At 39.4% G+C, this 27,650-nt stretch overlaps 1 protein-coding gene across 2 annotated transcripts; it reads left to right on the top strand.

The window, feature by feature from the left end:
* CNP (2',3'-cyclic nucleotide 3' phosphodiesterase) lies at positions 1-27,650 on the top strand. 2 transcript variants are annotated; one of them, XM_068120249.2, is made up of 6 exons: positions 1-139; positions 15,634-15,924; positions 17,193-17,430; positions 17,612-17,765; positions 20,749-20,888; positions 26,638-27,650. In XM_068120249.2, the coding sequence occupies exons 1-6, from the start codon at positions 3-5 to the stop codon at positions 27,088-27,090; spliced, it is 1,413 nt and encodes a 470-aa protein (XP_067976350.2). In that variant the 5' UTR covers positions 1-2; the 3' UTR covers positions 27,091-27,650. The 2 variants fall into 2 exon arrangements, with proteins under 2 accessions (XP_067976350.2, XP_067976351.2); XM_068120250.2 differs by lacking the exon at positions 1-139 and adding an exon at positions 13,965-14,003.

Raw genomic sequence — 27,650 nt, 5'->3', positions numbered from 1 at the left:
GGATGAGACCCCGCCCCATGGAAGGCCAAACACGGAAGTGTTCCGCATCATTCCATTCAATGCTGCGGTTAATCCGACCGAGGCCCATCGTGCAGTGTCTTGGACCTCGAAAAGATCTGCGGCGGCTCTTCGGGCCTCGGTGAGGGAGGGGTGGGGGGATGGATGGAGGGATGGGGGGGGGGGAGGACGTGCAAACGGGCAGGTTTGAACCCACACAACGGTGTAGCCGTGTAATCATATAAACCTCGGGGCACGGGTCGGGTCTTTGTCTTGTTTCGTTAATCTGCACACGTCTGCTGTTAGAATTCATCGCAAAGTACATGTTCTCATGACGATGTCACCAGCACGCACTAATTGCATGTCATTTGAATCGTGTGGTTTAGGGGCGTAGTTTGAGAGAGCGGGTATCCAAAGGGGGAGGGGCAAATGGACAAAAAAAAAATATTTAAAAAAACTCATCAACAAGTACAGATACATTCAAAGTACACCGCCCCCGTGCCAAATAATTAAATATTCTACAGCGCGGCGTTGCCGGGGCGCCTCCGGTGTGCAGTGCAGCTCATACCGCAGTGCAGCTCATTGAGGCTGCATTGGGAGGGAGAGGTGCACACTAAATGATTGATTAATTGTATAATTAAAATCAATAAAAGATTATCACAAAATATTTTCTTAATCAATTGGCTAATCGCATAACTAAACCACTCGTGCTTCATCCGAAGATGTATCTTTTAGAAATTTAATTGAATAGGTCATTAATAAAAAATTAAATAATGAATTGATTAATCAATAAATCATGAATCGATTAATCAATAAATAATTCATCGATTAAATGATTTATCAATAAATCAAAAATATCCTTGATAGCCACATCACTTGGTCACTGTCATGTCCAAATATTAGCTTCCCAGCTCAAAAGGTGCCTGAGATATTGGCCAAATGAGAAAGAAAATAAATAAATGATTAATAATGAAAATAAATAAATAATAATCATTTAAAAATTAAATTATTAATCAATTCGGTCACAGAACACATAAACCACCACCATTTCAAAAGAATCTGTAACTGAAAAAAAAAATTTTTTTTTAGTAATCAATCGAATAATTAAATAATTAATCGATTAAATGATTTATCAATAAATCAAAAATATCCTTGATAGCCACATCACTTGGTCACTCATGTCCAAATATTAGCTTCTGAGCTCAAAAGGTGCCTGAGATATTGGCCAAATGAGAAAGAAAATAAATAAATGATTAATAATGAAAATAAATAAATAATAATCATTAAAAAATTAAATTATTAATCAATTCGGTCACAGAACACATAAACCACCACCATTTCATCAGAATCTGTAACTGAAAAAAAAAAAAAAGTCATTAATCGAATAATTAAATAATTAATCGATTAATTGATTAATTGATTAATTAATAAATCAAAAATAGCGTTTGCAGCCAAATCACCTGGTCATTGGCATGTCCAAATATCAGCTTCCTAACTCAAAAGGTGCCTGAGTTAATGGTCAGAAGAGAAAGGAAATTTGATTAATTAAATAAGTACTTAATTAATCGCTAACAATTAAATAACTCCTCAATTTATTGATTAATCAAAAAATACCGTTTTTGACAAAGGACTTGCTCACTATTGTGCCGAAATTTCAGCTTCCCAGCTCAAAGGATGGCTGAGATATCGCCCGGACAAACAAACAAACAAACAAGAAAACAAGAAAGAAAACAAACAAGTACAAATACATTCAAAGTACACCGCCCCATGCCAAATAATTAAATATGCTGCAGCGCGGCATTGCCGGGGCGCCTCTGGCGCCCGGCAATACCGCAGTGCAGCTCATTAAGGCTGCATTGGGAGGGAGGGGTGTACACTAATTGATTGATTAATTGTATAATTAAAATCAATAAAAGATTATCACAAAATATTTTCATAATCAATTGGCTAATCGCATAACTAAACCACTAGTGCTTCATCCGAAGATGTATCTTTTAGAAATTTAATTAAATAAGTCATTTATAAAAAATTAAATAATTAATTGATTACTCAATAAATAATTAATCGATTAATCAATAAATAATTAATAGATGAAATGATTAATCAATAAATCAAAAATATCCTTGATAGCCACATCACTTGGTCACTCATGTCCAAATATTAGCTTCCCAGCTCAAAAGGTGCCTGAGATATTGGCCAAATGAGAAAGAAAATAAATAAATGATTAATAATGAAAATAAATAAATAATAATCATAAAAAAATTAAATTATTAATCAATTTGGTCAGAGAACACATAAACTACCACTATTTCATCAGAATCTGTAACTTTAAAAAAAAAAATTTTTTTGTCATTAATCGAATAATTAAATAATTAATCGATTAATTGATTAATTAATAAATCAAAAATATCCTTTGCAGCCAAATCACCTGGTCATTGGCATGTCCAAATATAAGCTTCCTAACTCAAAAGGTGCCTGAGTTAATAATGGTCAGAAGAGAAATGAAATTTAATTAATTAAATAAGTACTTAATTAAACGCTAATAATTAAATAACTCCTCAATTAATTGATTATTCAAAAAACAAAAAATACCGTATTTGACAAAGGACTTGCTCACTACTGTGCCGAAATTTCAGCTTCCTAGCTCAAAGGATGGCTGAGATATCGTCCGGACAACCAAGAAAACAAACAAACAAGAAACCAGAGTGAAAACTGAGTACTCTCTTTCAGCGTGCGTCACTGCCGAGCCCCCTTTGGTGCCCGGCAATGACGATTTGCAATGCCTGGAGATGGCATAGGAAAGGAGCGGTGTACAACAAGTACACATACATTCAAAGTACACCGCCCCATGCCAAATAATTAAATATGCTGCAGCGCGGCATTGCCGGGGCGCCTCCGGCGCCCGGCAATACCGCAGTGCAGCTCATTAAGGCTGCATTGGGAGGGAGAGGTGTACACTAATTGATTGATTAATTGTATAATTAAAATCAATAAAAGATTATCACAAAATATTTTCATAATCAATTGGCTAATCGCATAACTAAACCACTAGTGCTTCATCCGAAGATGTATCTTTTAGAAATTTAATTAAATAAGTCATTTATAAAAAATTAAATAATTAATTGATTACTCAATAAATAATTAATCGATTAATCAATAAATAATTAATAGATGAAATGATTAATCAATAAATCAAAAATATCCTTGATAGCCACATCACTTGGTCACTTATGTCCAAATATTAGCTTCCCAGCTCAAAAGGTGCCTGAGATATTGGCCAAATGAGAAAGAAAACAAGTACACATACATTCAAAGTACACCGCCCCCATGCCAAATAATTAAATATCCTACAGAGCGGCATTGCCGGGACGCCTCCGGCGCCCGGCAATACCGCAGTGCAGCTCATTGAGGCTGCATTGGGAGGGAGAGGTGTACACTAATTGATTGATTAATTGTATAATTAAAATCAATAAAAGATTATCACAAAATATTTTCATAATCAATTGGCTAATAGCATAACTAAACCACTAGTGCTTCATCCGAAGATGTATTTTTCAGAAATTTAATTAAATAAGTCATTCATAAAAAATTAAATAATTAATTGATTACTCAATAAATAATTAATCGATTAATCAATAAATAATTAATCGATTAAATGATTAATCAGTAAATCAAAAATATCCTTGATAGCCACATCACTTGGTCACTCATGTCCAAATATTAGCTTCCCAGCTCAAAAGGTGCCTGAGATATTGGCCAAATGAGAAAGAAAATAAATAAATGATTAATAATGAAAATAAATAAATAACAAGTACAAATACATTCAAAGTACACCGCCCCATGCCAAATAATTAAATATGCTGCAGCGCGGCATTGCCGGGGCGCCTCTGGCGCCCGGCAATACCGCAGTGCAGCTCATTAAGGCTGCATTGGGAGGGAGGGGTGTACACTAATTGATTGATTAATTGTATAATTAAAATCAATAAAAGATTATCACAAAATATTTTCATAATCAATTGGCTAATCGCATAACTAAACCACTAGTGCTTCATCCGAAGATGTATCTTTTAGAAATTTAATTAAATAAGTCATTTATAAAAAATTAAATAATTAATTGATTACTCAATAAATAATTAATCGATTAATCAATAAATAATTAATAGATGAAATGATTAATCAATAAATCAAAAATATCCTTGATAGCCACATCACTTGGTCACTCATGTCCAAATATTAGCTTCCCAGCTCAAAAGGTGCCTGAGATATTGGCCAAATGAGAAAGAAAATAAATAAATGATTAATAATGAAAATAAATAAATAATAATCATAAAAAAATTAAATTATTAATCAATTTGGTCAGAGAACACATAAACTACCACTATTTCATCAGAATCTGTAACTTTAAAAAAAAAATTTTTTTTGTCATTAATCGAATAATTAAATAATTAATCGATTAATTGATTAATTAATAAATCAAAAATATCCTTTGCAGCCAAATCACCTGGTCATTGGCATGTCCAAATATCAGCTTCCTAACTCAAAAGGTGCCTGAGTTAATAATGGTCAGAAGAGAAATGAAATTTAATTAATTAAATAAGTACTTAATTAAACGCTAATAATTAAATAACTCCTCAATTAATTGATTATTCAAAAAACAAAAAATACCGTATTTGACAAAGGACTTGCTCACTACTGTGCCGAAATTTCAGCTTCCTAGCTCAAAGGATGGCTGAGATATCGTCCGGACAACCAAGAAAACAAACAAACAAGCAAGAAAACAAACAAGAAAACAAACAAGAAACCAGAGTGAAAACTGAGTACTCTCTTTCAGCGTGCGTCACTGCCGAGCCCCCTTTGGTGCCCGGCAATGACGATTTGCAATGCCTGGAGATGGCATAGGAAAGGAGCGGTGTACAATAAATAAATGATTAATAATGAAAATAAATAAATAATAATCATAAAAAAATTAAATTGGTAATCAATTTGGTCAGAGAACACATAAACTACCACTATTTCATCAGAATCTGTAACTTAAAAAAAAAAAATTTTTGGGTCATTAATCGAATAATTAAATAATTAATCGATTAATTGATTAATTAATAAATCAAAAATATCCTTTGCAGCCAAATCACCTGGTCATTGGCATGTCCAAATATCAGCTTCCTAACTCAAAAGGTGCCTGAGTTAATAATGGTCAGAAGAGAAATGAAATTTAATTAATTAAATAAGTACTTAATTAAACGCTAATAATTAAATAACTCCTCAATTAATTGATTATTCAAAAAACAAAAAATACCGTATTTGACAAAGGACTTGCTCACGACTGTGCCGAAATTTCAGCTTCCTAGCTCAAAGGATGGCTGAGATATCGTCCGGACAACCAAGAAAGAAAACAAACAAGTACACATACATTCAAAGTACACCGCCCCATGCCAAATAATTAAATATGCTGCAGCGCGGCATTGCCGGGGCGCCTCCGGCGCCCGGCAATACCGCAGTGCAGCTCATTGAGGCTGCATTGGGAGGGAGAGGTGTACACTAATTGATTGATTAATTGTATAATTAAAATCAATAAAAGATTATCACAAAATATTTTCATAATCAATTGGCTAATCGCATAACTAAACCAGTAGTGCTTCATCCGAAGATGTATCTTTTAGAAATTTAATTAAATAAGTCATTTATAAAAAATTAAATAATTAATTGATTACTCAATAAATAATTAATCGATTAATCAATAAATACTTAATAGATGAAATGATTAATCAATAAATCAAAAATATCCTTGATAGCCACATCACTTGGTCACTCATGTCCAAATATTAGCTTCCCAGCTCAAAAGGTGCCTGAGATATTGGCCAAATGAGAAAGAAAATAAATAAATGATTAATAATGAAAATAAATAAATAATAATCATAAAAAAATTAAATTATTAATCAATTTGGTCAGAGAACACATAAACTACCACTATTTCATCAGAATCTGTAACTTAAAAAAAAAAAATTTTTTTGTCATTAATCGAATAATTAAATAATTAATCGATTAATTGATTAATTAATAAATCAAAAATATCCTTTGCAGCCAAATCACCTGGTCATTGGCATGTCCAAATATCAGCTTCCTAACTCAAAAGGTGCCTGAGTTAATAATGGTCAGAAGATAAATGAAATTTAATTAATTAAATAAGTACTTAATTAAACGCTAATAATTAAATAACTCCTCAATTAATTGATTATTCAAAAAACAAAAAATACCGTATTTGACAAAGGACTTGCTCACTACTGTGCCGAAATTTCAGCTTCCTAGCTCAAAGGATGGCTGAGATATCGTCCGGACAACCAAGGAAACAAGAAAACAAACAAGTACACATACATTCAAAGTACACCGCCCCATGCCAAATAATTAAATATGCTGCAGCGCGGCATTGCCGGGGCGCCTCCGGCGCCCGGCAATACCGCAGTGCAGCTCATTAAGGCTGCATTGGGAGGGAGAGGTGTACACTAATTGATTGATTAATTGTATAATTAAAATCAATAAAAGATTATCACAAAATATTTTCATAATCAATTGGCTAATCGCATAACTAAACCACTAGTGCTTCATCCGAAGATGTATCTTTTAGAAATTTAATTAAATAAGTCATTTATAAAAAATTAAATAATTAATTGATTACTCAATAAATAATTAATCGATTAATCAATAAATAATTAATAGATGAAATGATTAATCAATAAATCAAAAATATCCTTGATAGCCACATCACTTGGTCACTTATGTCCAAATATTAGCTTCCCAGCTCAAAAGGTGCCTGAGATATTGGCCAAATGAGAAAGAAAATAAATAAATGATTAATAATGAAAATAAATAAATAATAATCATAAAAAAATTAAATTGGTAATCAATTTGGTCAGAGAACACATAAACTACCACTATTTCATCAGAATCTGTAACTTAAAAAAAAAATTTTTTTGGGTCATTAATCGAATAATTAAATAATTAATCGATTAATTGATTAATTAATAAATCAAAAATATCCTTTGCAGCCAAATCACCTGGTCATTGGCATGTCCAAATATCAGCTTCCTAACTCAAAAGGTGCCTGAGTTAATAATGGTCAGAAGAGAAATGAAATTTAATTAATTAAATAAGTACTTAATTAAACGCTAATAATTAAATAACTCCTCAATTAATTGATTATTCAAAAAACAAAAAATACCGTATTTGACAAAGGACTTGCTCACGACTGTGCCGAAATTTCAGCTTCCTAGCTCAAAGGATGGCTGAGATATCGTCCGGACAACCAAGAAAGCAAGAAAACAAACAAACAAGAAACCAGAGTGAAAACTGAGTACTCTCTTTCAGCGTGCGTCACTGCCGAGCCCCCTTTGGTGCCCGGCAATGACGATTTGCAATGCCTGGAGACGGCACAGGAAAGGAGCGGTGTACAACAAGAAACCAGAGTGAAAACTGAGTACTCTCTTTCAGCGTGCGTCACTGCCGAGCCCCCTTCGGTGCCCGGCAATGACGATTTGCAATGCCTGGAGGTGGCATAGGAAAGGAGCGGTGTACAATAAATAATAATCATAAAAAAATTAAATTATTAATCAATTTGGTCAGAGAACACATAAACTACCACTATTTCATCAGAATCTGTAACTTTAAAAAAAAAATTTTTTTTGTCATTAATCGAATAATTAAATAATTAATCGATTAATTGATTAATTAATAAATCAAAAATATCCTTTGCAGCCAAATCACCTGGTCATTGGCATGTCCAAATATCAGCTTCCTAACTCAAAAGGTGCCTGAGTTAATAATGGTCAGAAGAGAAATGAAATTTAATTAATTAAATAAGTACTTAATTAAACGCTAATAATTAAATAACTCCTCAATTAATTGATTAATCAAAAAACAAAAAATACCGTTTTTGACAAAGGACTTGCTCACTATTGTGCCGAAATTTCAGCTTCCTAGCTCAAAGGATGGCTGAGATATCGTCCGGACAACCAAGGAAACAAGAAAACAAACAAGAAACCAGAGTGAAAACTGAGTACTCTCTTTCAGCGTGCGTCACTGCCGAGCCCCCTTCGGTGCCCGGCAATGACGATTTGCAATGCCTGGAGGTGGCATAGGAAAGGAGCGGTGTACAACAAGTACACATACATTCAAAGTACACCGCCCCATGCCAAATAATTAAATATGCTGCAGCGCGGCATTGCCGGGGCGCCTCCGGCGCCCGGCAATACCGCAGTGCAGCTCATTGAGGCTGCATTGGGAGGGAGAGGTGTACACTAATTGATTGATTAATTGTATAATTAAAATCAATAAAAGATTATCACAAAATATTTTCATAATCAATTGGCTAATCGCATAACTAAACCAGTAGTGCTTCATCCGAAGATGTATCTTTTAGAAATTTAATTAAATAAGTCATTTATAAAAAATTAAATAATTAATTGATTACTCAATAAATAATTAATCGATTAATCAATAAATACTTAATAGATGAAATGATTAATCAATAAATCAAAAATATCCTTGATAGCCACATCACTTGGTCACTCATGTCCAAATATTAGCTTCCCAGCTCAAAAGGTGCCTGAGATATTGGCCAAATGAGAAAGAAAATAAATAAATGATTAATAATGAAAATAAATAAATAATAATCATAAAAAAATTAAATTATTAATCAATTTGGTCAGAGAACACATAAACTACCACTATTTCATCAGAATCTGTAACTTAAAAAAAAAAAAATTTTTTGTCATTAATCGAATAATTAAATAATTAATCGATTAATTGATTAATTAATAAATCAAAAATATCCTTTGCAGCCAAATCACCTGGTCATTGGCATGTCCAAATATCAGCTTCCTAACTCAAAAGGTGCCTGAGTTAATAATGGTCAGAAGATAAATGAAATTTAATTAATTAAATAAGTACTTAATTAAACGCTAATAATTAAATAACTCCTCAATTAATTGATTATTCAAAAAACAAAAAATACCGTATTTGACAAAGGACTTGCTCACTACTGTGCCGAAATTTCAGCTTCCTAGCTCAAAGGATGGCTGAGATATCGCCCGGACAACCAAGAAAGAAAACAAACAAGTACACATACATTCAAAGTACACCGCCCCATGCCAAATAATTAAATATGCTGCAGCGCGGCATTGCCGGGGCGCCTCCGGCGCCCGGCAATACCGCAGTGCAGCTCATAGAGGCTGCATTGGGAGGGAGAGGTGTACACTAATTGATTGATTAATTGTATAATTAAAATCAATAAAAGATTATCACAAAATATTTTCATAATCAATTGGCTAATCGCATAACTAAACCAATAGTGCTTCATCTGAAGATGTATCTTTTAGAAATTTAATTAAATAAGTCATTTATAAAAAATTAAATAATTAATCGATTAATCAATAAATAATTAATAGATGAAATGATTAATCAATAAATCAAAAATATCCTTGATAGCCACATCACTTGGTCACTCATGTCCAAATATTAGCTTCCCAGCTCAAAAGGTGCCTGAGATATTGGCCAAATGAGAAAGAAAATAAATAAATGATTAATAATGAAAATAAATAAATAATAATCATAAAAAAATTAAATTATTAATCAATTTGGTCAGAGAACACATAAACTACCACTATTTCATCAGAATCTGTAACTTTAAAAAAAAAAAATTTTTTGTCATTAATCGAATAATTAAATAATTAATCGATTAATTGATTAATTAATAAATCAAAAATATCCTTTGCAGCCAAATCACCTGGTCATTGGCATGTCCAAATATCAGCTTCCTAACTCAAAAGGTGCCTGAGTTAATAATGGTCAGAAGATAAATGAAATTTAATTAATTAAATAAGTACTTAATTAAACGCTAATAATTAAATAACTCCTCAATTAATTGATTATTCAAAAAACAAAAAATACCGTATTTGACAAAGGACTTGCTCACTACTGTGCCGAAATTTCAGCTTCCTAGCTCAAAGGATGGCTGAGATATCGTCCGGACAACCAAGAAAGAAAACAAACAAGTACACATACATTCAAAGTACACCGCCCCATGCCAAATAATTAAATATGCTGCAGCGCGGCATTGCCGGGGCGCCTCCGGCGCCCGGCAATACCGCAGTGCAGCTCATTAAGGCTGCATTGGGAGGGAGAGGTGTACACTAATTGATTGATTAATTGTATAATTAAAATCAATAAAAGATTATCACAAAATATTTTCATAATCAATTGGCTAATCGCATAACTAAACCACTAGTGCTTCATCCGAAGATGTATCTTTTAGAAATTTAATTAAATAAGTCATTTATAAAAAATTAAATAATTAATTGATTACTCAATAAATAATTAATCGATTAATCAATAAATAATTAATAGATGAAATGATTAATCAATAAATCAAAAATATCCTTGATAGCCACATCACTTGGTCACTTATGTCCAAATATTAGCTTCCCAGCTCAAAAGGTGCCTGAGATATTGGCCAAATGAGAAAGAAAATAAATAAATGATTAATAATGAAAATAAATAAATAATAATCATAAAAAAATTAAATTGGTAATCAATTTGGTCAGAGAACACATAAACTACCACTATTTCATCAGAATCTGTAACTTAAAAAAAAATTTTTTTTGGGTCATTAATCGAATAATTAAATAATTAATCGATTAATTGATTAATTAATAAATCAAAAATATCCTTTGCAGCCAAATCACCTGGTCATTGGCATGTCCAAATATCAGCTTCCTAACTCAAAAGGTGCCTGAGTTAATAATGGTCAGAAGAGAAATGAAATTTAATTAATTAAATAAGTACTTAATTAAACGCTAATAATTAAATAACTCCTCAATTAATTGATTATTCAAAAAACAAAAAATACCGTATTTGACAAAGGACTTGCTCACGACTGTGCCGAAATTTCAGCTTCCTAGCTCAAAGGATGGCTGAGATATCGTCCGGACAACCAAGAAAGCAAGAAAACAAACAAACAAGAAACCAGAGTGAAAACTGAGTACTCTCTTTCAGCGTGCGTCACTGCCGAGCCCCCTTTGGTGCCCGGCAATGACGATTTGCAATGCCTGGAGACGGCACAGGAAAGGAGCGGTGTACAACAAGTACACATACATTCAAAGTACACCGCCCCATGCCAAATAATTAAATATGCTGCAGCGCGGCATTGCCGGGGCGCCTTAGGCGCCCGGCAATACCGCAGTGCAGCTCATTGAGGCTGCATTGGGAGGGAGAGGTGTACACTAATTGATTGATTAATTGTATAATTAAAATCAATAAAAGATTATCACAGAATATTTTCATAATCAATTGGCTAATCGCATAACTAAACCACTAGTGCTTCATCCGAAGATGTATCTTTTAGAAATGTAATTAAATAAGTCATTTATAAAAAATTAAATAATTAATTGATTACTCAATAAATAATTAATCGATTAATAAATAAATAATTAATAGATGAAATGATTAATCAATAAATCAAAAATATCCTTGATAGCCACATCACTTGGTCACTCATGTCCAAATATTAGCTTCCCAGCTCAAAAGGTGCCTGAGATATTGGCCAAATGAGAAAGAAAATAAATAAATGATTAATAATGAAAATAAATAAATAATAATCATAAAAAAATTAAATTATTAATCAATTTGGTCAGAGAACACATAAACTACCACTATTTCATCAGAATCTGTAACTTTAAAAAAAAAAATTTTTTTGTCATTAATCGAATAATTAAATAATTAATCGATTAATTGATTAATTAATAAATCAAAAATATCCTTTGCAGCCAAATCACCTGGTCATTGGCATGTCCAAATATCAGCTTCCTAACTCAAAAGGTGCCTGAGTTAATAATGGTCAGAAGAGAAATGAAATTTAATTAATTAAATAAGTACTTAATTAAACGCTAATAATTAAATAACTCCTCAATTAATTGATTAATCAAAAAACAAAAAATACCGTTTTTGACAAAGGACTTGCTCACTATTGTGCCGAAATTTCAGCTTCCTAGCTCAAAGGATGGCTGAGATATCGTCCGGACAACCAAGGAAACAAGAAAACAAACAAGTACACATACATTCAAAGTACACCGCCCCATGCCAAATAATTAAATATGCTGCAGCGCGGCATTGCCGGGGCGCCTCCGGCGCCCGGCAATACCGCAGTGCAGCTCATTGAGGCTGCATTGGGAGGGAGAGGTGTACACTAATTGATTGATTAATTGTATAATTAAAATCAATAAAAGATTATCACAAAATATTTTCATAATCAATTGGCTAATCGCATAACTAAACCAGTAGTGCTTCATCCGAAGATGTATCTTTTAGAAATTTAATTAAATAAGTCATTTATAAAAAATTAAATAATTAATTGATTACTCAATAAATAATTAATCGATTAATCAATAAATACTTAATAGATGAAATGATTAATCAATAAATCAAAAATATCCTTGATAGCCACATCACTTGGTCACTCATGTCCAAATATTAGCTTCCCAGCTCAAAAGGTGCCTGAGATATTGGCCAAATGAGAAAGAAAATAAATAAATGATTAATAATGAAAATAAATAAATAATAATCATAAAAAAATTAAATTATTAATCAATTTGGTCAGAGAACACATAAACTACCACTATTTCATCAGAATCTGTAACTTAAAAAAAAAAATTTTTTTTGTCATTAATCGAATAATTAAATAATTAATCGATTAATTGATTAATTAATAAATCAAAAATATCCTTTGCAGCCAAATCACCTGGTCATTGGCATGTCCAAATATCAGCTTCCTAACTCAAAAGGTGCCTGAGTTAATAATGGTCAGAAGATAAATGAAATTTAATTAATTAAATAAGTACTTAATTAAACGCTAATAATTAAATAACTCCTCAATTAATTGATTATTCAAAAAACAAAAAATACCGTATTTGACAAAGGACTTGCTCACTACTGTGCCGAAATTTCAGCTTCCTAGCTCAAAGGATGGCTGAGATATCGTCCGGACAACCAAGAAAACAAGAAAACAAACAAGAAACCAGAGTGAAAACTGAGTACTCTCTTTCAGCGTGCGTCACTGCCGAGCCCCCTTCGGTGCCCGGCAATGACGATTTGCAATGCCTGGAGGTGGCATAGGAAAGGAGCGGTGTACAACAAACAAGAAACCAGAGTGAAAACTGAGTACTCTCTTTCAGCGTGCGTCACTGCCAAGCCCCCTTCGGTGCCCGGCAATGACGATTTGCAATGCCTGGAGGTGGCATAGGAAAGGAGCGGTGTACAACAAACAAGAAACCAGAGTGAAAACTGAGTACTCTCTTTCAGCGTGCGTCACTGCCGAGCCCCCTTTGGTGCCCGGCAATGACGATTTGCAATGCCTGGAGATGGCATAGGAAAGGAGCGGTGTACAACAAACAACCAGAGTGAAAACTGAGTACTCTCTTTCAGCGTGCGTCACTGCCGAGCCCCCTTTGGTGCCCGGCAATGACGATTTGCAATGCCTGGAGATGGCATAGGAAAGGAGCGGTGTACAACAAGAAAACAACCAAGAAAACAAACAAACAAGAAACCAGAGTGAAAACTGAGTACTCTCTTTCAGCGTGCGTCACTGCCGAGCCCCCTTCGGTGCCCAGCAATGACGATTTGCAATGCCTGGAGATGGCATAGGAAAGGAGCGGTGTACAACAACCAGGGTGAAAACTGAGTACTCCCTTTCAGCGTGCGTCACTGCCGAGCCCCCTTCGGTGCCCGGAAATGACGTTTTGCAATGCCTGGAGATGGCATAGGAAAGGTGCGGTGTACAATTAAATAACTGGAGACGATGATGTTTATGAGAGAATACGCGGGAAAGGAGTCGGGCAGATAGAATTGTATCCTTTATACAGGAGTTGGTATATTTAAGAGACGTGGACCCAGGTGGGGGTCACGTGAGCGGTGTGCTTCCGCATTGTTTTTGTTACCCCTACGGCCGAAGGTGGATGCAGGTTGTGTTTTCACTTCTGGCTGTCAGTCTGGTAATTGTCTTTGAACAGGATGTCTCAAAAGGCTCTGGCCGGATTCGGACGAAATTTGGTGGACAGGTTGGGTGTGTGACAAGGACGAAATGATTCGATTTTGGTTCAGGTTCGAATCCCGATCTCCGGCCTATCAGAGGGATACAAAACGTAAACTGTTCATACCTGGTGGAGGTGTGCACTCTGCCGAGTGATCTTGTTAATTGATTTGTTTTGTGGGTTCAAGGTGGAGGGGCATTGCTTGTGGTGCATGTGAGTGTCAATGATGTGGGAATCATCATGTTCAGGATTTGTAGGTGAGATACGAATTATCGATCGAGGAAGATTGGATTCAATTTGAAAAAATTTTTATTTCCGGGATTCTCCTGAGAATGTGTGCCGGTGAGGAATTTGTAAGTAGAGCTATAGATGTTAATGTGTGTAGTGTGGGCAACCTGGATCTGGGTTTTCAAAGCACTGGGGGTCTTTTAGGGGGCCGTGAGATCGTTAACATCCACCCTCTAACACCAGCACATGAATGACCAGTTTAACGTCCATCCGGGGGATGGCACACACATTGATGTATACCTCTGCCTGCGAGACACCAGGATGACAGTTTGTAGCCGGCTCAGAGGCGAGTGTGCGTACCTCTAGGCCATCCTTGTCAGCCATTGAACCACGTTGGAGTCGGGAGAAAGTGTTAACCTTCAGATGACCAATAGGATACAGGTATACCAAAAATCACGTTTGAGCTTCAATGTCTTTCATCTGAAACGTTGGCCGAAGGTTAACAGAACGGAACTCACTTATTCCGTTGGAATTTGTCTCCTAAAAGCGTTATTATTTACGTGTTATGGACAGACATGGAGGTTTATGTTAAATTTCAGACCGGCAGAGCTAAATTTCATTTATAAAGGAAGAGAAGCAAAATAAGACAGGAATGAGGAAGGTGCATGGATGGTGAATATGAGGAAGTACAGTAAAGGAGGAAAATCAAAATGTACACCATATTTGCATATGTAATACCTAGATTGGATAACAGCCCTTTTGGGTTGTGAGATTTATCATATTGTATTACCAATTGATATTTCCAGAGTCATTATCCTTATGTCTTCAGTTGGACATCATGTCAGGTTTCAGACACGAGGGACACTTTTGTAAGACGGACATGTTCTGATGAGGAACCACACACTTAATCAGAAACTTTATGAAATTTGGCCGATGAAGGTTAATTTAGCACAATGTACTAATGATTTGTCTCAGCCATGTCACAATGGAACTTGGCAAAATTGAAGCTAGTACATCTATCAAAAGGTGTAAATTGTATGAGACAGTCCAGCTGGCTACAGCACCTGCGCTAAACCACATAATTAGGAAGAGGTTCTTCTGGGAAAAGTTAGTTTTGTGTGGGAGGACTTTAGAGGGAGTAAATAGCTGCTTCCTCTATCAAGCCCTCTCTCTAGTCCTTTCATCCTCTCTTTAGTCATTTCACCCTCTTTAGCCATCTATCTAGCCCTACATAGTCTTCTAGCCCTACATCTAGTTGTTTAGCCCTATAACTAGCCCTACATCTAGTTATTCAGCCCTATCTTTCGCCCTCTCTTTCACCTTCTCTTTTCAGGTTGTGGTACATTCGCACAATGAATGACATCCAGAGCAATCAGCCATTCACTATGGGTGAAGGCGACCAATTGTTTCCGTTCGTGAGTGACACAGACACTTGTGAAGCTGTTCGTGAGTCTCGAGTGGTCTTTGTTTTGAGAGGTCCACCTGGCAGCGGCAAGTCAACACTGGCGAAGCGTATCCATGATGCATACGGCGACATTTCCACCTTGCTTTCTGCAGATGATGAGGGATTGCAGCCCACCTGTGCTCCCTACAGCGATCAGGCTGATTACGATACGCACGCAGGGTAATGTTGTTGTCCACATTCTGATTTATCTCACATACGGCGTTTTTATGCCTCCGCTGCCGAAGGTGGACGAAGGCATTATGTTTTCAGGTTGTCTGTCCGTCCGTCCATCTGTACGTATGTCTGTATGGTCTAAACCTCGTTTTTCTCAGCAAGCACATGTCTGATTGAGACAAAACTTTCAGGATAGGAGTGACACCCATGCAGAATGTTTTTGTGTCATAGGCCATCTTGGATTAAACGCAGGTTAAAAAAAAAAATCTCGGAAACCGCTGAATGGAAAAATTTTAAACTTTCCACATTGTCAAGTACTCCCAATGGGGAACAAAAGCATGATAAGGATGACATTATAGGTGAAGTGGTATAAAAACCACCTTTAGAGGCCATTTTTCCCCGCAAAGCAGGGGTTGGCCTTTTTCGGGCACCGTGGTTGTTGTTGTTTTTGTTGGTCCCCTTTTAGGGAACAGATGTTGTCTGGCTGCGTCAGGAAGGGATGACACCGTGAGATGCAGATCTCACGGATGTGAGATCTCACGCAGATCGTGGATCGCAGATCGTGATCGCAGATCATGGTCTCACGCAGATCGTGGTTGTTGTTGTTTTTGTTGGTCCCCTTTTGGGGAACAGATGTTGTCTGGCTGCGTCAGGAAGGGATGACACCGTGAGATGCAGATCTCACGGATCTCATCCCCACGGATGCAGATCCGGTCTATCAGTGGGATGCAAACCGTAAAATGTTCAGCCTGGCAGAGGTATGAGCTCTACCAAGTGCCCTTCTAATTATGGATGCATTTGGCAGGAAAAGAAGGGGGAAGACCAAAATTAAGGTGGAAGGAAGTGGGAGATTGCGACATGAGTAGAGAAGCTGGGGATGCAGAGAGAAGATTCCCAGGATAGAGTAGTATGGAGAGACTAGTGTTTTTTATCCCACAACTGGTGTGACTGAAGGTGAGGTTGATTACTTTGGGGCCATGAAAGTTGCGGTAGTAGTCGTAGTATTAGTAGATTATTGCTTGTGACAATGTATTGTAATTAACTGTGGAACTACACCAGCTGGAATGTATCTTATGATGTAAATTCTGAGAAAGCATGTGTTTTTGTTCTTATTTACATTTTGGTGGCAAGGGGATTGCAGAAAAGCATGTAAAGTATAACTTATTAAAAACTCATAAGACAACTCAAAATGAACCCAAAGCGAGCACACACACGAGCCTGTTATCAACTTGCGTTAAAAACCCAAGAAACCTTCCTTACCTGTTGCCTTTCAGGTTCCACACAAAGGTTGTCATACAGTGCAAGGAGAGCACAAAGATCATCATCGTTGATGATACAAATCACGATGATTTTCAATTCCAACGCCTGTTCAACATTGCACGCAAATTCTCATACATGGGAATGCTCGTGGAGCCGCACAAGCCGTGGATGCCCAATCCTCGGGAATTCCATCAGCACAGCCACTGGCACTTTACAGAGGATGAACTCTTGAAATTTAAAGCCAAAACTGAGGTAGGATTAGTTAATTCTTTATTCGGCCGCCATTTTATTTCTTAATTAAGTTTGTTGTGCAGTAGTGTCATTTATTTATTTATTTGTTTCCATCACCAACTTTTTGTATTGTCGTCGAGGGTAACCTATTAAATTGTCCTTCTGACCCTAATGATGATTAATCTTGCACATGTCCACACAGGAGCCAGTAATCGCACTGTTCTATGGCTGGTTCCTTACCAAGAAAAGCGTGGATTTCTTGCTGAACCACTACAAAAGCTTTCTGGAAGATTTACACGAACGACCCCAGTTTCTCGAGGAGTTTTCTCCGTACATGTTGCAGGACATACCGTTGGGTACATAACTCTAACCTGCACTTTACACGTGCTTGTGGTCACTTTGTCTGCACTCCTTACAAAAAGGAAATTAAGCAACAAACGTTTTGAAGCTTTTATCGTTTTTATGGTACTGTACGTTCAATACGTGGTCATATTCTGGGTGAAGAAGACCATCACATTGACAAACCACTTCAGTGGTGTGATGGCACAACACATGGCTATGTGAAATGAGTGTGCAAATTGGCAATGGAGTCAGTCTAGAAATGATCATAAAGAAGTTCCCATTGGCTGAATTAGCTTCATAATAATGTCTGTGGTACACCTTGACCCCAAAGCAAGCTTGTACACATCCTACCATAGACCAAATCGAACAATCCATTCCTCGCTGTGGGATATTGTGCAGTCTTCGACCAGGGCCACTTGCCAGTTGATCTAGATTATTGTAGATATTGCGGGCAGACGTGTGAAACCACAAGCACACCGCCCTAGCATGTCCCAAACATGTTAAATTGGATTCAAGTCGAGAGATTGTGCAGGCCATTCCACGTGTGTGTTGTGGCCCTGAATTACAGTGTTGACAACAGGTGAACCGTGTAGATTGGCATTGTCATTGACAATTTAAAATTGTGACCTTGATTTTGGTCAGAGGGATGACTACAGTAACGAGAATGGCACTCGGTAGAGAGTATACCTCCACCAAATTGAACAGTTGACGTTTTGTATCCCACTGATAGGCTGGATCTGTTGATCTTAACCAAAATGTAATCGGCTTATTTTTGTCACTGAACCAACTCATCCACCAAGTTTTGTCATAATCCAGCCACAACTTTTTGACATTGTGCTCTATAACGTTTTTCACCCCATTTCTCAATAGTGAAGAATCACTTTACTTAGGCAGTTAAGACCGAAAAATAGGGCGTATCGTTCATTTTTTCAGGAAAGCACCAAATTTAGCACAGATGTAGTATGGCCCTATACAATTGTTTTCCTGAGGGGCGCCCAAAAATTCAGAACCCCTGGTGGCCGCCATATTGAATTTCAACATGACCACCCTCTGTGACCTATTTCCCTCAATAACTTCTATACTATGAGCGATAACACCACAGTTCCAGTGTCTTACCCTATGTTTTCATGGTCTCTGAATCCAATGGGATCAATTGCATAAAGATTGGCATCCATCATCTTTAATTTAAAGATGGCCGCCATGGTGTTTCCATTTTCCTTGAATCTCTCATAGTATTTTAGGTAAAATTTCAATTCCAAGTGAAACACATTGTTTTATTTGTCTCTGATAACAATGGAATGGTATTAATTAATCAAAGTTACACAGTTGCAGTTTTAACTAAAAATATTGTGGGCACTTGAAAGATGGAGGCTCTCGCACAGACTCGTAGTACGACAAGCACTGTCCATCGCAGTCACACAGTGATGTGCAGGGCAGATGTGCCCTGGAGCATTTACAGTTGCCTTTACAGGCCGACTTACAATGGCAGCTTGTAAGCTCTGAACATGCCTCCTGTATCAGTGGTATTGTGGTCCAAATTGGTGTCCAAGAAGTCCCTGTTTTCATCCAGCCCCAATCAGCTGGTGATGGAAGTTCTGGGTAGGGCACAAGTGCCTGACTCCATACGTGTCCAGCCTGAAAACATGCACGTTTTAGGTGTTGTTCGAAGGCGTCTGCTGTTGGGGGAATGTGATCAATTGTTATTGCCTTCTTCGTGAATAAGTGTCGGCACATGTCATTCACTGTCTTTATCTCGGTAGTCCGGTCATAGAGGATGGCAACATATCTTTCTAGACTCGGACTTCCTGCGGCCAAGGCCGGTGGCAATTTTATGGATGGCAAGGTTGCGGTAGCTTTTACCAGTGCCAATGGCAATCCAGAGTTCCTCCACACCTTGTGACTGGTAGGTAAAGTAGTGTGCTATTGCCAAGACCACAATATCAGAATCTACAGATCGAATCAATACCCGTTTTCTCCCCTTTTTCACGGCATCCTGGACATTTTTTTGGATTTTTTGAATTTTCTGAATTTTTGGGCGCCCCTCAGGAAAACAATTGTATAGGTCCATACTATATATGTGCCAAATTTGGTGCTTTCCTGAAAAAATGAACGATGCTTCCTCTTAACTGCCTAACTACTTGGCAAAAATTTTTAAAACCTCATATCCAGATCTGGATTCAGATCTTCACCAAAATCGAATCAATTCTTTCTTGTCACACACCCAACCCGTCCACCACGTTTCAGCCGAATCAGTCTCGTATATCGTTTTTAGCTCCATCTCTCTATGGTGGAGAATCATTTTAAACGATTATAGTATCTGGATCCCGATCTTCAAAACAAGAGGTTTTAACCCTTGGGTGACATGAATGAGGTCTCTCCGTGAATTGCCCAGTCTGAAGGTGTGTTGTCCCGGGAATGAGACTGTGTTGATCATTGTCCTGGAAAGCAACGGTTGTCTGATCCAACCGCCACCACTTCTCCCTGATGATGTAAGTCAACTAATTTGATGTTAAACGACTCCAAGGCAATTCTATGCTGACGTAGACCATCTGAGTGGCCAATTTGTGAAGGGTATAATATTGACACCGGTCGTGTGCAGATTCTGTAGGAGATGTGATTTGTATGCGAATGCTCCATGCTCAGTGGAATGCTCTCATGCTTATCCATGCTCAGGATAAGTGTGACGTTACATGTCGCACATCCAATTTCCTGATTAGGGTTCTTCACCCAATAAGCATGGTTTGCATACACATTACGAAGAAAGTTCTGAAACTTTGAATCCGTCATTTATTTCATAGTTTCAGAGTTTTTGCTTATTTTTTTTTTTGTGAGGAATGTATGCTGAGTTGCCAACATGCTGATCGATATCCTGCACGCATGAAAGACAAGCAGCGTGGCTTGGCGGTATAATGTTTACATGTCAACGTCATAATATTACAAGGTTAAATGTACCATCAATTTATGCTTACTAAAGGACTATCTCATCCTTTACTCCAGGAGATCAGAAGCAACCACCAATACTGGATATGTACTTCAGCCGATCCAAGTTCTCCGGGGGGAGGGACTTGCTGCACTGCACCGCCAACTTCACCGACTATGGACAGACACCTGGTGCTGCTACTTACGTCAAATCTTCGGTAAATCTAATCTTCCACCAAGGAGCATGCCAATTCAATCAGCCTCTACATCACCTTTGATAAACACAAGGATGCTGTTTTTCTTTATTTTTGTCAACATACACAGTCCACTCTCATGGGGAGTATACGATACACATTTGCATAGATAATTTGCGTACTCTCTTCACCCTGAACTCCATCAGCCTACGCAATTTTTTTTCATTCAAAACCTTCCGGAGAACACCCCAAGTGCAACCACCAGTTTTAAACTGATTCCGTTCAGGGGCTTAGGAGTGCATAGAACTCAAACAACACACACTTTTCAAATTGTATACTGTAGTAGCATGGCATTGGTAATGCATTTAAAAACTTTTTCATGGCCAAAATTTAGCAAAACTATCCCTGCCAGGGCTTGGCTTTGGGATTAGACTCTGTTAGGGCTTTCATTGGCCTACATTGCTGAGAATCTGCAGAAACCTGAAAGATCATCTTCGAAATGTTTGAAGCACATACACATACTTACATACAAACGTGTGCACAGAGAGATGCACACAGACACACACACACACACACACACACACTCACGGTAACGGCAGCATGACTTGCTGGTCGTGCCGCCTCCCTCTCATCTGGGACAGAGGATCAGGAGCTGTGTCAACGAAATTAGTTTTGAAGACTGTAAAGACTGACCTGAGAATGGCAGCTTTGATGGGACGAGATGGCGATCAGTGTCGCACCATTCGACTTACGTCTTCGGCGGTCTGGCTGGAGCTTGGTAGAACTTGTGGGCCCATGTTGCCAGGTGGAAAGGCCCGGGCTTTGATGGACCTCTTCCTGTAGAGCTCTGTCCATTGAGGATGTGAGAGAATGAGGTGAGATCAAGAATTCATGCCATATGCGGCGATTTTGGAGTGGACAACGGCTTTGGTGTGGTGAGGGCGCCCATGGCTTGATGGGTTTTGCCCACTCTAACCCATCGAGGAGGATAAGCACGTTTGCACAGAGAAGGGGTCCTGAGATTGGGTGGAACCGAGTGGAAGGAACGCCTGAGATTTAGCAGACCTGAGTCGGAGGGAGGGCCTGTGATTTGACGGACCCATGTGTGAGGGGGTCCTGAGATATGGCGGACCCAAGAGGGAGGGGTGGCTGAGATTTGGCAGACCCGAGAGGGAGGGGGGGGGCTGTGATTTGGCTGCCCCGAGAGGTAGGGAGGGCTTGATATTTGGCGGACCCGAGTGGAAGGGGAGCCTGTGATTTGATGGACCCTTGAGGGAGAAGGGGGCCTGAGATGTGGCGGATCCAAATGGAAGGGGGGGGGGGCTGAAAAAGATGAGGTACAAGTCCAAGCACACACACACAAACACACACACACACACACACACGTGCATTGGGTCGTGATTTGCACGTACACATGCACGATTTTGGTTTATACATGTCTTTGACTTTGTTTTTGATTTTGGATTGGCATATTTTGTTTTGTGTGACATCATATGCTATGTATTGCATGCACACATATTATTTTTATGCGTTATATATTCACATATACAGTGCCTTCAAAAGGTATTCACACCCATTTACTTTTTCCACATTGTGTTGTGTTACAGCCTCTGCTTGGGTCATTGTCCTGTTGAAATGTAAATCCTCACCGCAGTCTAAAGTCTTTTGCACTCTGAAGCAGGTTCTCCTCGAGGATTTGCCTGTATTTGGCTCCATTAATTGTTCCCTCTACCCTTAGAAGTCTCCCAGATCCTGCCACTGAAAAGGATCCCCATAGCACGATGCTGCCACCACCATGCTTCATCTTAGGCATGATGTTAGATGGGTGTTGGATGGGCTGTGCTCGGTTTCCGCCAGGCGTAGAGCTTGCAGTCAGGTGAAAGAGTTCAATTTTCGTCTCATCAGACCACTGAATATTTTGCATCATGCGTTGAGTCTTTCACGTTCCTTTATGCAACCTCCAGGCGTGCTGCCATGTGCCCTTTTTCAGGTGTGGCTTCCATCTGGCCACTCTCCTATACAGCCTAGATTTGTGTAGGGCTGCAGAGACTGTTGTCCTTCTGGCAGGTTCTCTCATCTCAGCACAGGAACTGTAGTTCTGTCAGAGTGATCATTGGGTTCATGGTCATCTCCATGACTAAAGTCCTTCTTGCCGGGTTGCTCAGTTTTGTCGGACGGGCAGCTCTAAGAAGAGTCGTCACGAACCAATCGCGAAGCGCATCTTTGAGCTCGCCCACGTCATCCAGCCGCATCACTCTGGAGGCGTGGTGTGTCAGCCCTGTTCCCCTGCCCACTGTATCATGTATGGTGTGTCCACGCATTTTGTGCGTGACACATTGTACATATTTTGTGCGTACACACACGCGCACACACACACATGTACGCATGCACACATACACTTACAGACACACGCACGCTAAAGGAGGTGGATACTTTGAGCCCCGGTAGATCTCCATTCCATCTTCTGAGGCCCACCCATGTGTGAGGATTTTAAAAAAAAATTTTTGGATAAGAGATCGAGGCTCGTGTTGGAGCTAACATAAATCACAAGAAAAAAAAAAACGGACAGATAAAACGTACAATAAAGGGAGCGGGTGACAAGATGGGGAGAGAGAGGGAAGCACACAAGTACAACAGCAGAGAACAGGGACATGGGAAGATCTGTGGGAGGGAGAGGGCTTGGGGGGAGGAGTCATGGGAAGGCAGGGGGGGGGGTGGAAGAGGTATAAAACACATGGATAATGCTAGGACTTCCAGGAAAGAAGTCGGTATTGCAAAACAAGTGGATCTGGGATGAATTAACGGGGGTAGAAGAGATCAAGGTTTTGGATGGGGGAAGATAAGAGATGGTGGTGAACAGCTGTCTTAAAGACCTGGAGGGAGGAGTGGGATTGAAGAGAGTGAGGGAGCTTGTTCCAGAGGTGGGAGTAAAGAGGAATGAAGGAGTGAAGGTGAGCAGAGAGTCTTGATTTTGGCTGTTTAACCATAAGAGGGATGCTGGCAGATCTTGTGCGACCTGTAGGAATATTTGAGGGACAGAGCACAGAGAGGGAGCTGGGGGAGCAAGGCCGGAGAGGAGTGGGTAGAAGACAGAAAGACCACCTACCTGCCTGCGGTGAGTGAGAGAGGCCCGCGGATGTAGCTTCATCGCGGGAGATTCCAATGATTCTGAAAGATTTTGTTTCAACAGCGTGAAGACGAGCTAGGTGTGAGGCAGGAGCACCAGCCCAGAGGTGAGAACAGTATTCCATTGTGCTGCGGATGAAAGCCTTGTATGTGGCGAGGAGCTCAGGTGTGCCAAGGAAGGAGTTCGCACGATGGAAGATGACTGGAGTCAGTTGGATGGAGTCGGTGACTTTCGGCTTTGGGGGCCAGCTTGGAAATGTGGTTTTCCCAGGAAAGATCATGGTAGATAGTGAGACCCAAAAGCTTGATTGACAGAACTTATTGGAGAGGATTGTTCAGAAAGTAGATGGGAGGGTTGTCCAGTCGGTATTTTCGGAGAGACATAGTGAGAGTGTGAGATTTGTCAGGATTGAAAGACATGTTCCACTTGTTTGCCCAGTCTGTGATTCTGTCCAGGTCTGCAGAGAGTGAGGAGGCTGCAGACTGCCGATCTGAGGGATGAGGAATGGAGTGGCAGAGAGTGGAGTCATCAGCAAAGAGATAGAGAGGATTTTCAAGAGAATCAGAGAGGTCATTGATGAAGACCAGAAAAAGCACAGGGCCCAGAACACTGCCTTGGGAAACTCCAGCATGAACAGGTAGGGGAAATGAGAGAAACCCATTCAGGGCCACACGTTGACTACGACCAGAGAGGAAGTCCGCAAGCCATGCGTGGATATTTCCATGAATACCATAGGAGGAGAGTTTGGTGAGCAGAGCGGGGTACCAGACCGTATCGAAGGCACGTGATATGTCAAGGGAGACAGCTTGAATTTCCTGTTTGACATTGAGTAACTCCATCCATTGTTGAGACAGCAGAAGCAACATGTCCAGAGTAGAATGACCTGGTCTGAAACCAAATTGATGATCAGAGATCAAGCCGTTGGAGAAGAGGAAAGATTTGATATCCGAAGCAATGATGGATTCCATGACTTTACTGATAATTGGGAGAAGGCTGATTGGTCTGTAGTTGCTAGGATCTATTTTTGCACCTTTTTGTGTAAAGCGGTGATGTTTGCTGATTTCCAAGCTGATGGCAGATGACCTTGAGCAAAAGAGTGGGTGAAGAGAACAGAGAGAGGGTGTGAAAGAGCAGCAGAGCAGGAATTTAGGCCCCGTGGGCTGATGCCGTCTGGTGCAGTTGCAGAATCAGAGTCGAGGATTGACAGAAACTTATCCTCCTTGTCAGGAGGGAAGGACACAGAGTCCTAGAGCAGCTGGGTATGGTGGGTACAGAGAGGGACGGGTTTGGGATACAAGATTTTGAGGCAAACACAGATTTGAGGCATTCAGCTTTTTCACGTGCGGAGGGAGTCAGCTGTGTAGCCGTTTGAGGTAAGGGAGGGGATGGAAGGGAAACAAACACCAGAAACAGATTTGACCAGACGCCACCAGGATTTGGAAGAGCGAGACAGGTTTGAGAGTTAAACAACTCAGGCCAAAATATAGCAGGCCAAAACGACGTGCATGCCTACACACATGTGCACACACTCATACATATACACACATGCACAGTGCACACACACACACACACACACACACACACGCACACACACACACACACACACACACACACACACACACACACACACACACACAGAGGTGGACACTTTGAGACCTGGGAAGGTTCCTTCTGAAACCCGCATTTGAAGATAACAACCAACGACTTAGAGACGCGCACTCGCACACAGATGCACGCACTCATACACACACATACACACATGCACACCTATGTGTACATGGTACAGACACACAGAGACATTCTGAGACATAGACATTCCACACACTTCTTTCACAAGTAAAATGCAAGGAGGCTCAACACAGGAGGGCATTTGGTCCCATCATGTCTATGCTACATGAATACCACATTAATCCAATATATTTTCTTATCCACTCCTGAGGAAGAGTTGGGTGCTGGGGAGGATTAGGAAGGGGGAGGAAGAAAGAAGAAAAGAGTAGTTTCGACAGACACAGGGCCATCACCAGCGTTATATATAGTCACATCCCAAAACGTTTGTTATACATTTCCCTTCTCTTCTCTCTACATTCCCTCCTCCACGACCATCTCTTGGCTCACTTCCTTTTCTCAATTTCCCCATCCCAAAATATGTATATAATGTACTTGGGAGGTTGGCCGGACCTTTCCCAGGAGAGTGATGATCCCTTCAAAGCTATACCTCAAAAAGCAAACTACAGTATATGATGTTCATGAATGTGTTTCATATTGTGGAAACTACGCCATTTGCCGGGGCAATTATATATATTTCCACGAGAGCACGAAACGAAACCAAAACTATTTTTCTTCCAAAACCACATTGCTAGAGACTGTTTGACGAACTTGCCAACATTTTACTCGCATCTGTTATTGTGCATCCTGTTTGATTTAGAGTCAGTAAGCATACGGATAACTTGTTACTTTCAGCTCATGAATTTTGTCAAAGTCAAGCCGGTTTCTCGCAAATGAGGAATATTTCGTGTCTGATTGCTTTTCCATGAGCTTTCTTTTTGCCAATTGGGGATGTGCCTTTTTATTGCCGCAAGATGTTCCGAACATCTTTGGGTGATAAGAAGCCAGTGTTCGCGTGATCTTTTGTGTGCGGTTCCACAGGTTGTGGAGCAGAGCTTGGGGAGAGCCTTCAAGCTGCAGCTCACAGCACTCTTCGTGACTCCACGTACAGTCGGAGCTCGTGTCGAACTTTCCAGAGCTCAGCTGCCGCTCTTTGATTTTGAAGAGTCGGTTTCAGATCCGACCACTGCGGATCCGGTGTCGCCGGGTCCCGGTAGCCGTGCCCACGTAACGCTGGGATGTGCGCCGAACGTAGAGCCAGTTCAGACCGGCTTGGACCTCATGGACATTCTGAGGAGTGTCGAAGCCGACGAGAAACCTCGCATCAGGTTGAATATGCATTTAGGAGAGCTCTGCTGCTACGGAGAAGGCCGCTGGATGCTCGACCTCACAAACCCCATCCCAGTGAACTCTCTTTTCTCTGGATTGTATGCAAAGTCTCCGCCAGACGATGACCCTGCATCGCATACTTCGTGCAAAGAAGAGAGCTCTTAATCGCCTCGGTTTCTCAGATTTGATGCATTCTGCGTATACTTATTTTGCTTTACCTTGGTGGAACCCTTTTTTTTTATCTGCAGGCTGAAGTTTATTGTGTTTTTTGAAAAAAATTGTTCATTTAGCTCGCTTTGTTGGTATGCCTTCAGATGGTTAACACCCTGCTTTGACCACTGTACTGCGAGGATGGTCTCCATATGAACGGCTTGGCATTGGGATTGCTTGGAATCTTAAATCATGCAAGAAGCTTTAACGGTTTTAAAGAACAAAGGTTCGATGATCCTGAAAGCCTTCATGTAGTCATTAGCACAAAGTCATTTCCCAGATGTTTCCCCAGATGTATAATCCCATATGTTAGATCTACAATGATTGATTAAAAACAGCCACAACTGGTGTTCATTTTTTTTTCTTCTTCTTCCTTTTTTTTTTGTCCTCAATAATGTCGTTAGTCTTTGACAGAGCCCACATTGTACCAGTGTTTCAACTCAGGAAACCTTGAGTCAGGTAAGCCGTTAAAGCGACTCCAAGCCACGCTTAATTAATAAAGGATAAAAATTGGA

The sequence above is a fragment of the Myxine glutinosa genome, chromosome 6 (assembly GCF_964187855.1).
Source record: "Myxine glutinosa chromosome 6, kmMyxGlut1.1, whole genome shotgun sequence".
Taxonomy (NCBI): domain Eukaryota; kingdom Metazoa; phylum Chordata; class Myxini; order Myxiniformes; family Myxinidae; genus Myxine; species Myxine glutinosa.
This window is presented reverse-complemented; position numbering and strand designations above follow the sequence as displayed.

Bases quoted from the DNA above. Each gene is read 5' to 3' on its own strand.
- CNP (XM_068120249.2), top strand. From the start codon at position 3: ATGAGACCCCGCCCCATGGAAGGCCAAACACGGAAGTGTTCCGCATCA. The intron at 140-15,633 runs GTGAGGGAGGGG...TTCTCTTTTCAG, and splicing joins CGGCGGCTCTTCGGGCCTCG to GTTGTGGTACATTCGCACAA. The intron at 17,431-17,611 runs GTAGGATTAGTT...ATGTCCACACAG, and splicing joins AATTTAAAGCCAAAACTGAG to GAGCCAGTAATCGCACTGTT.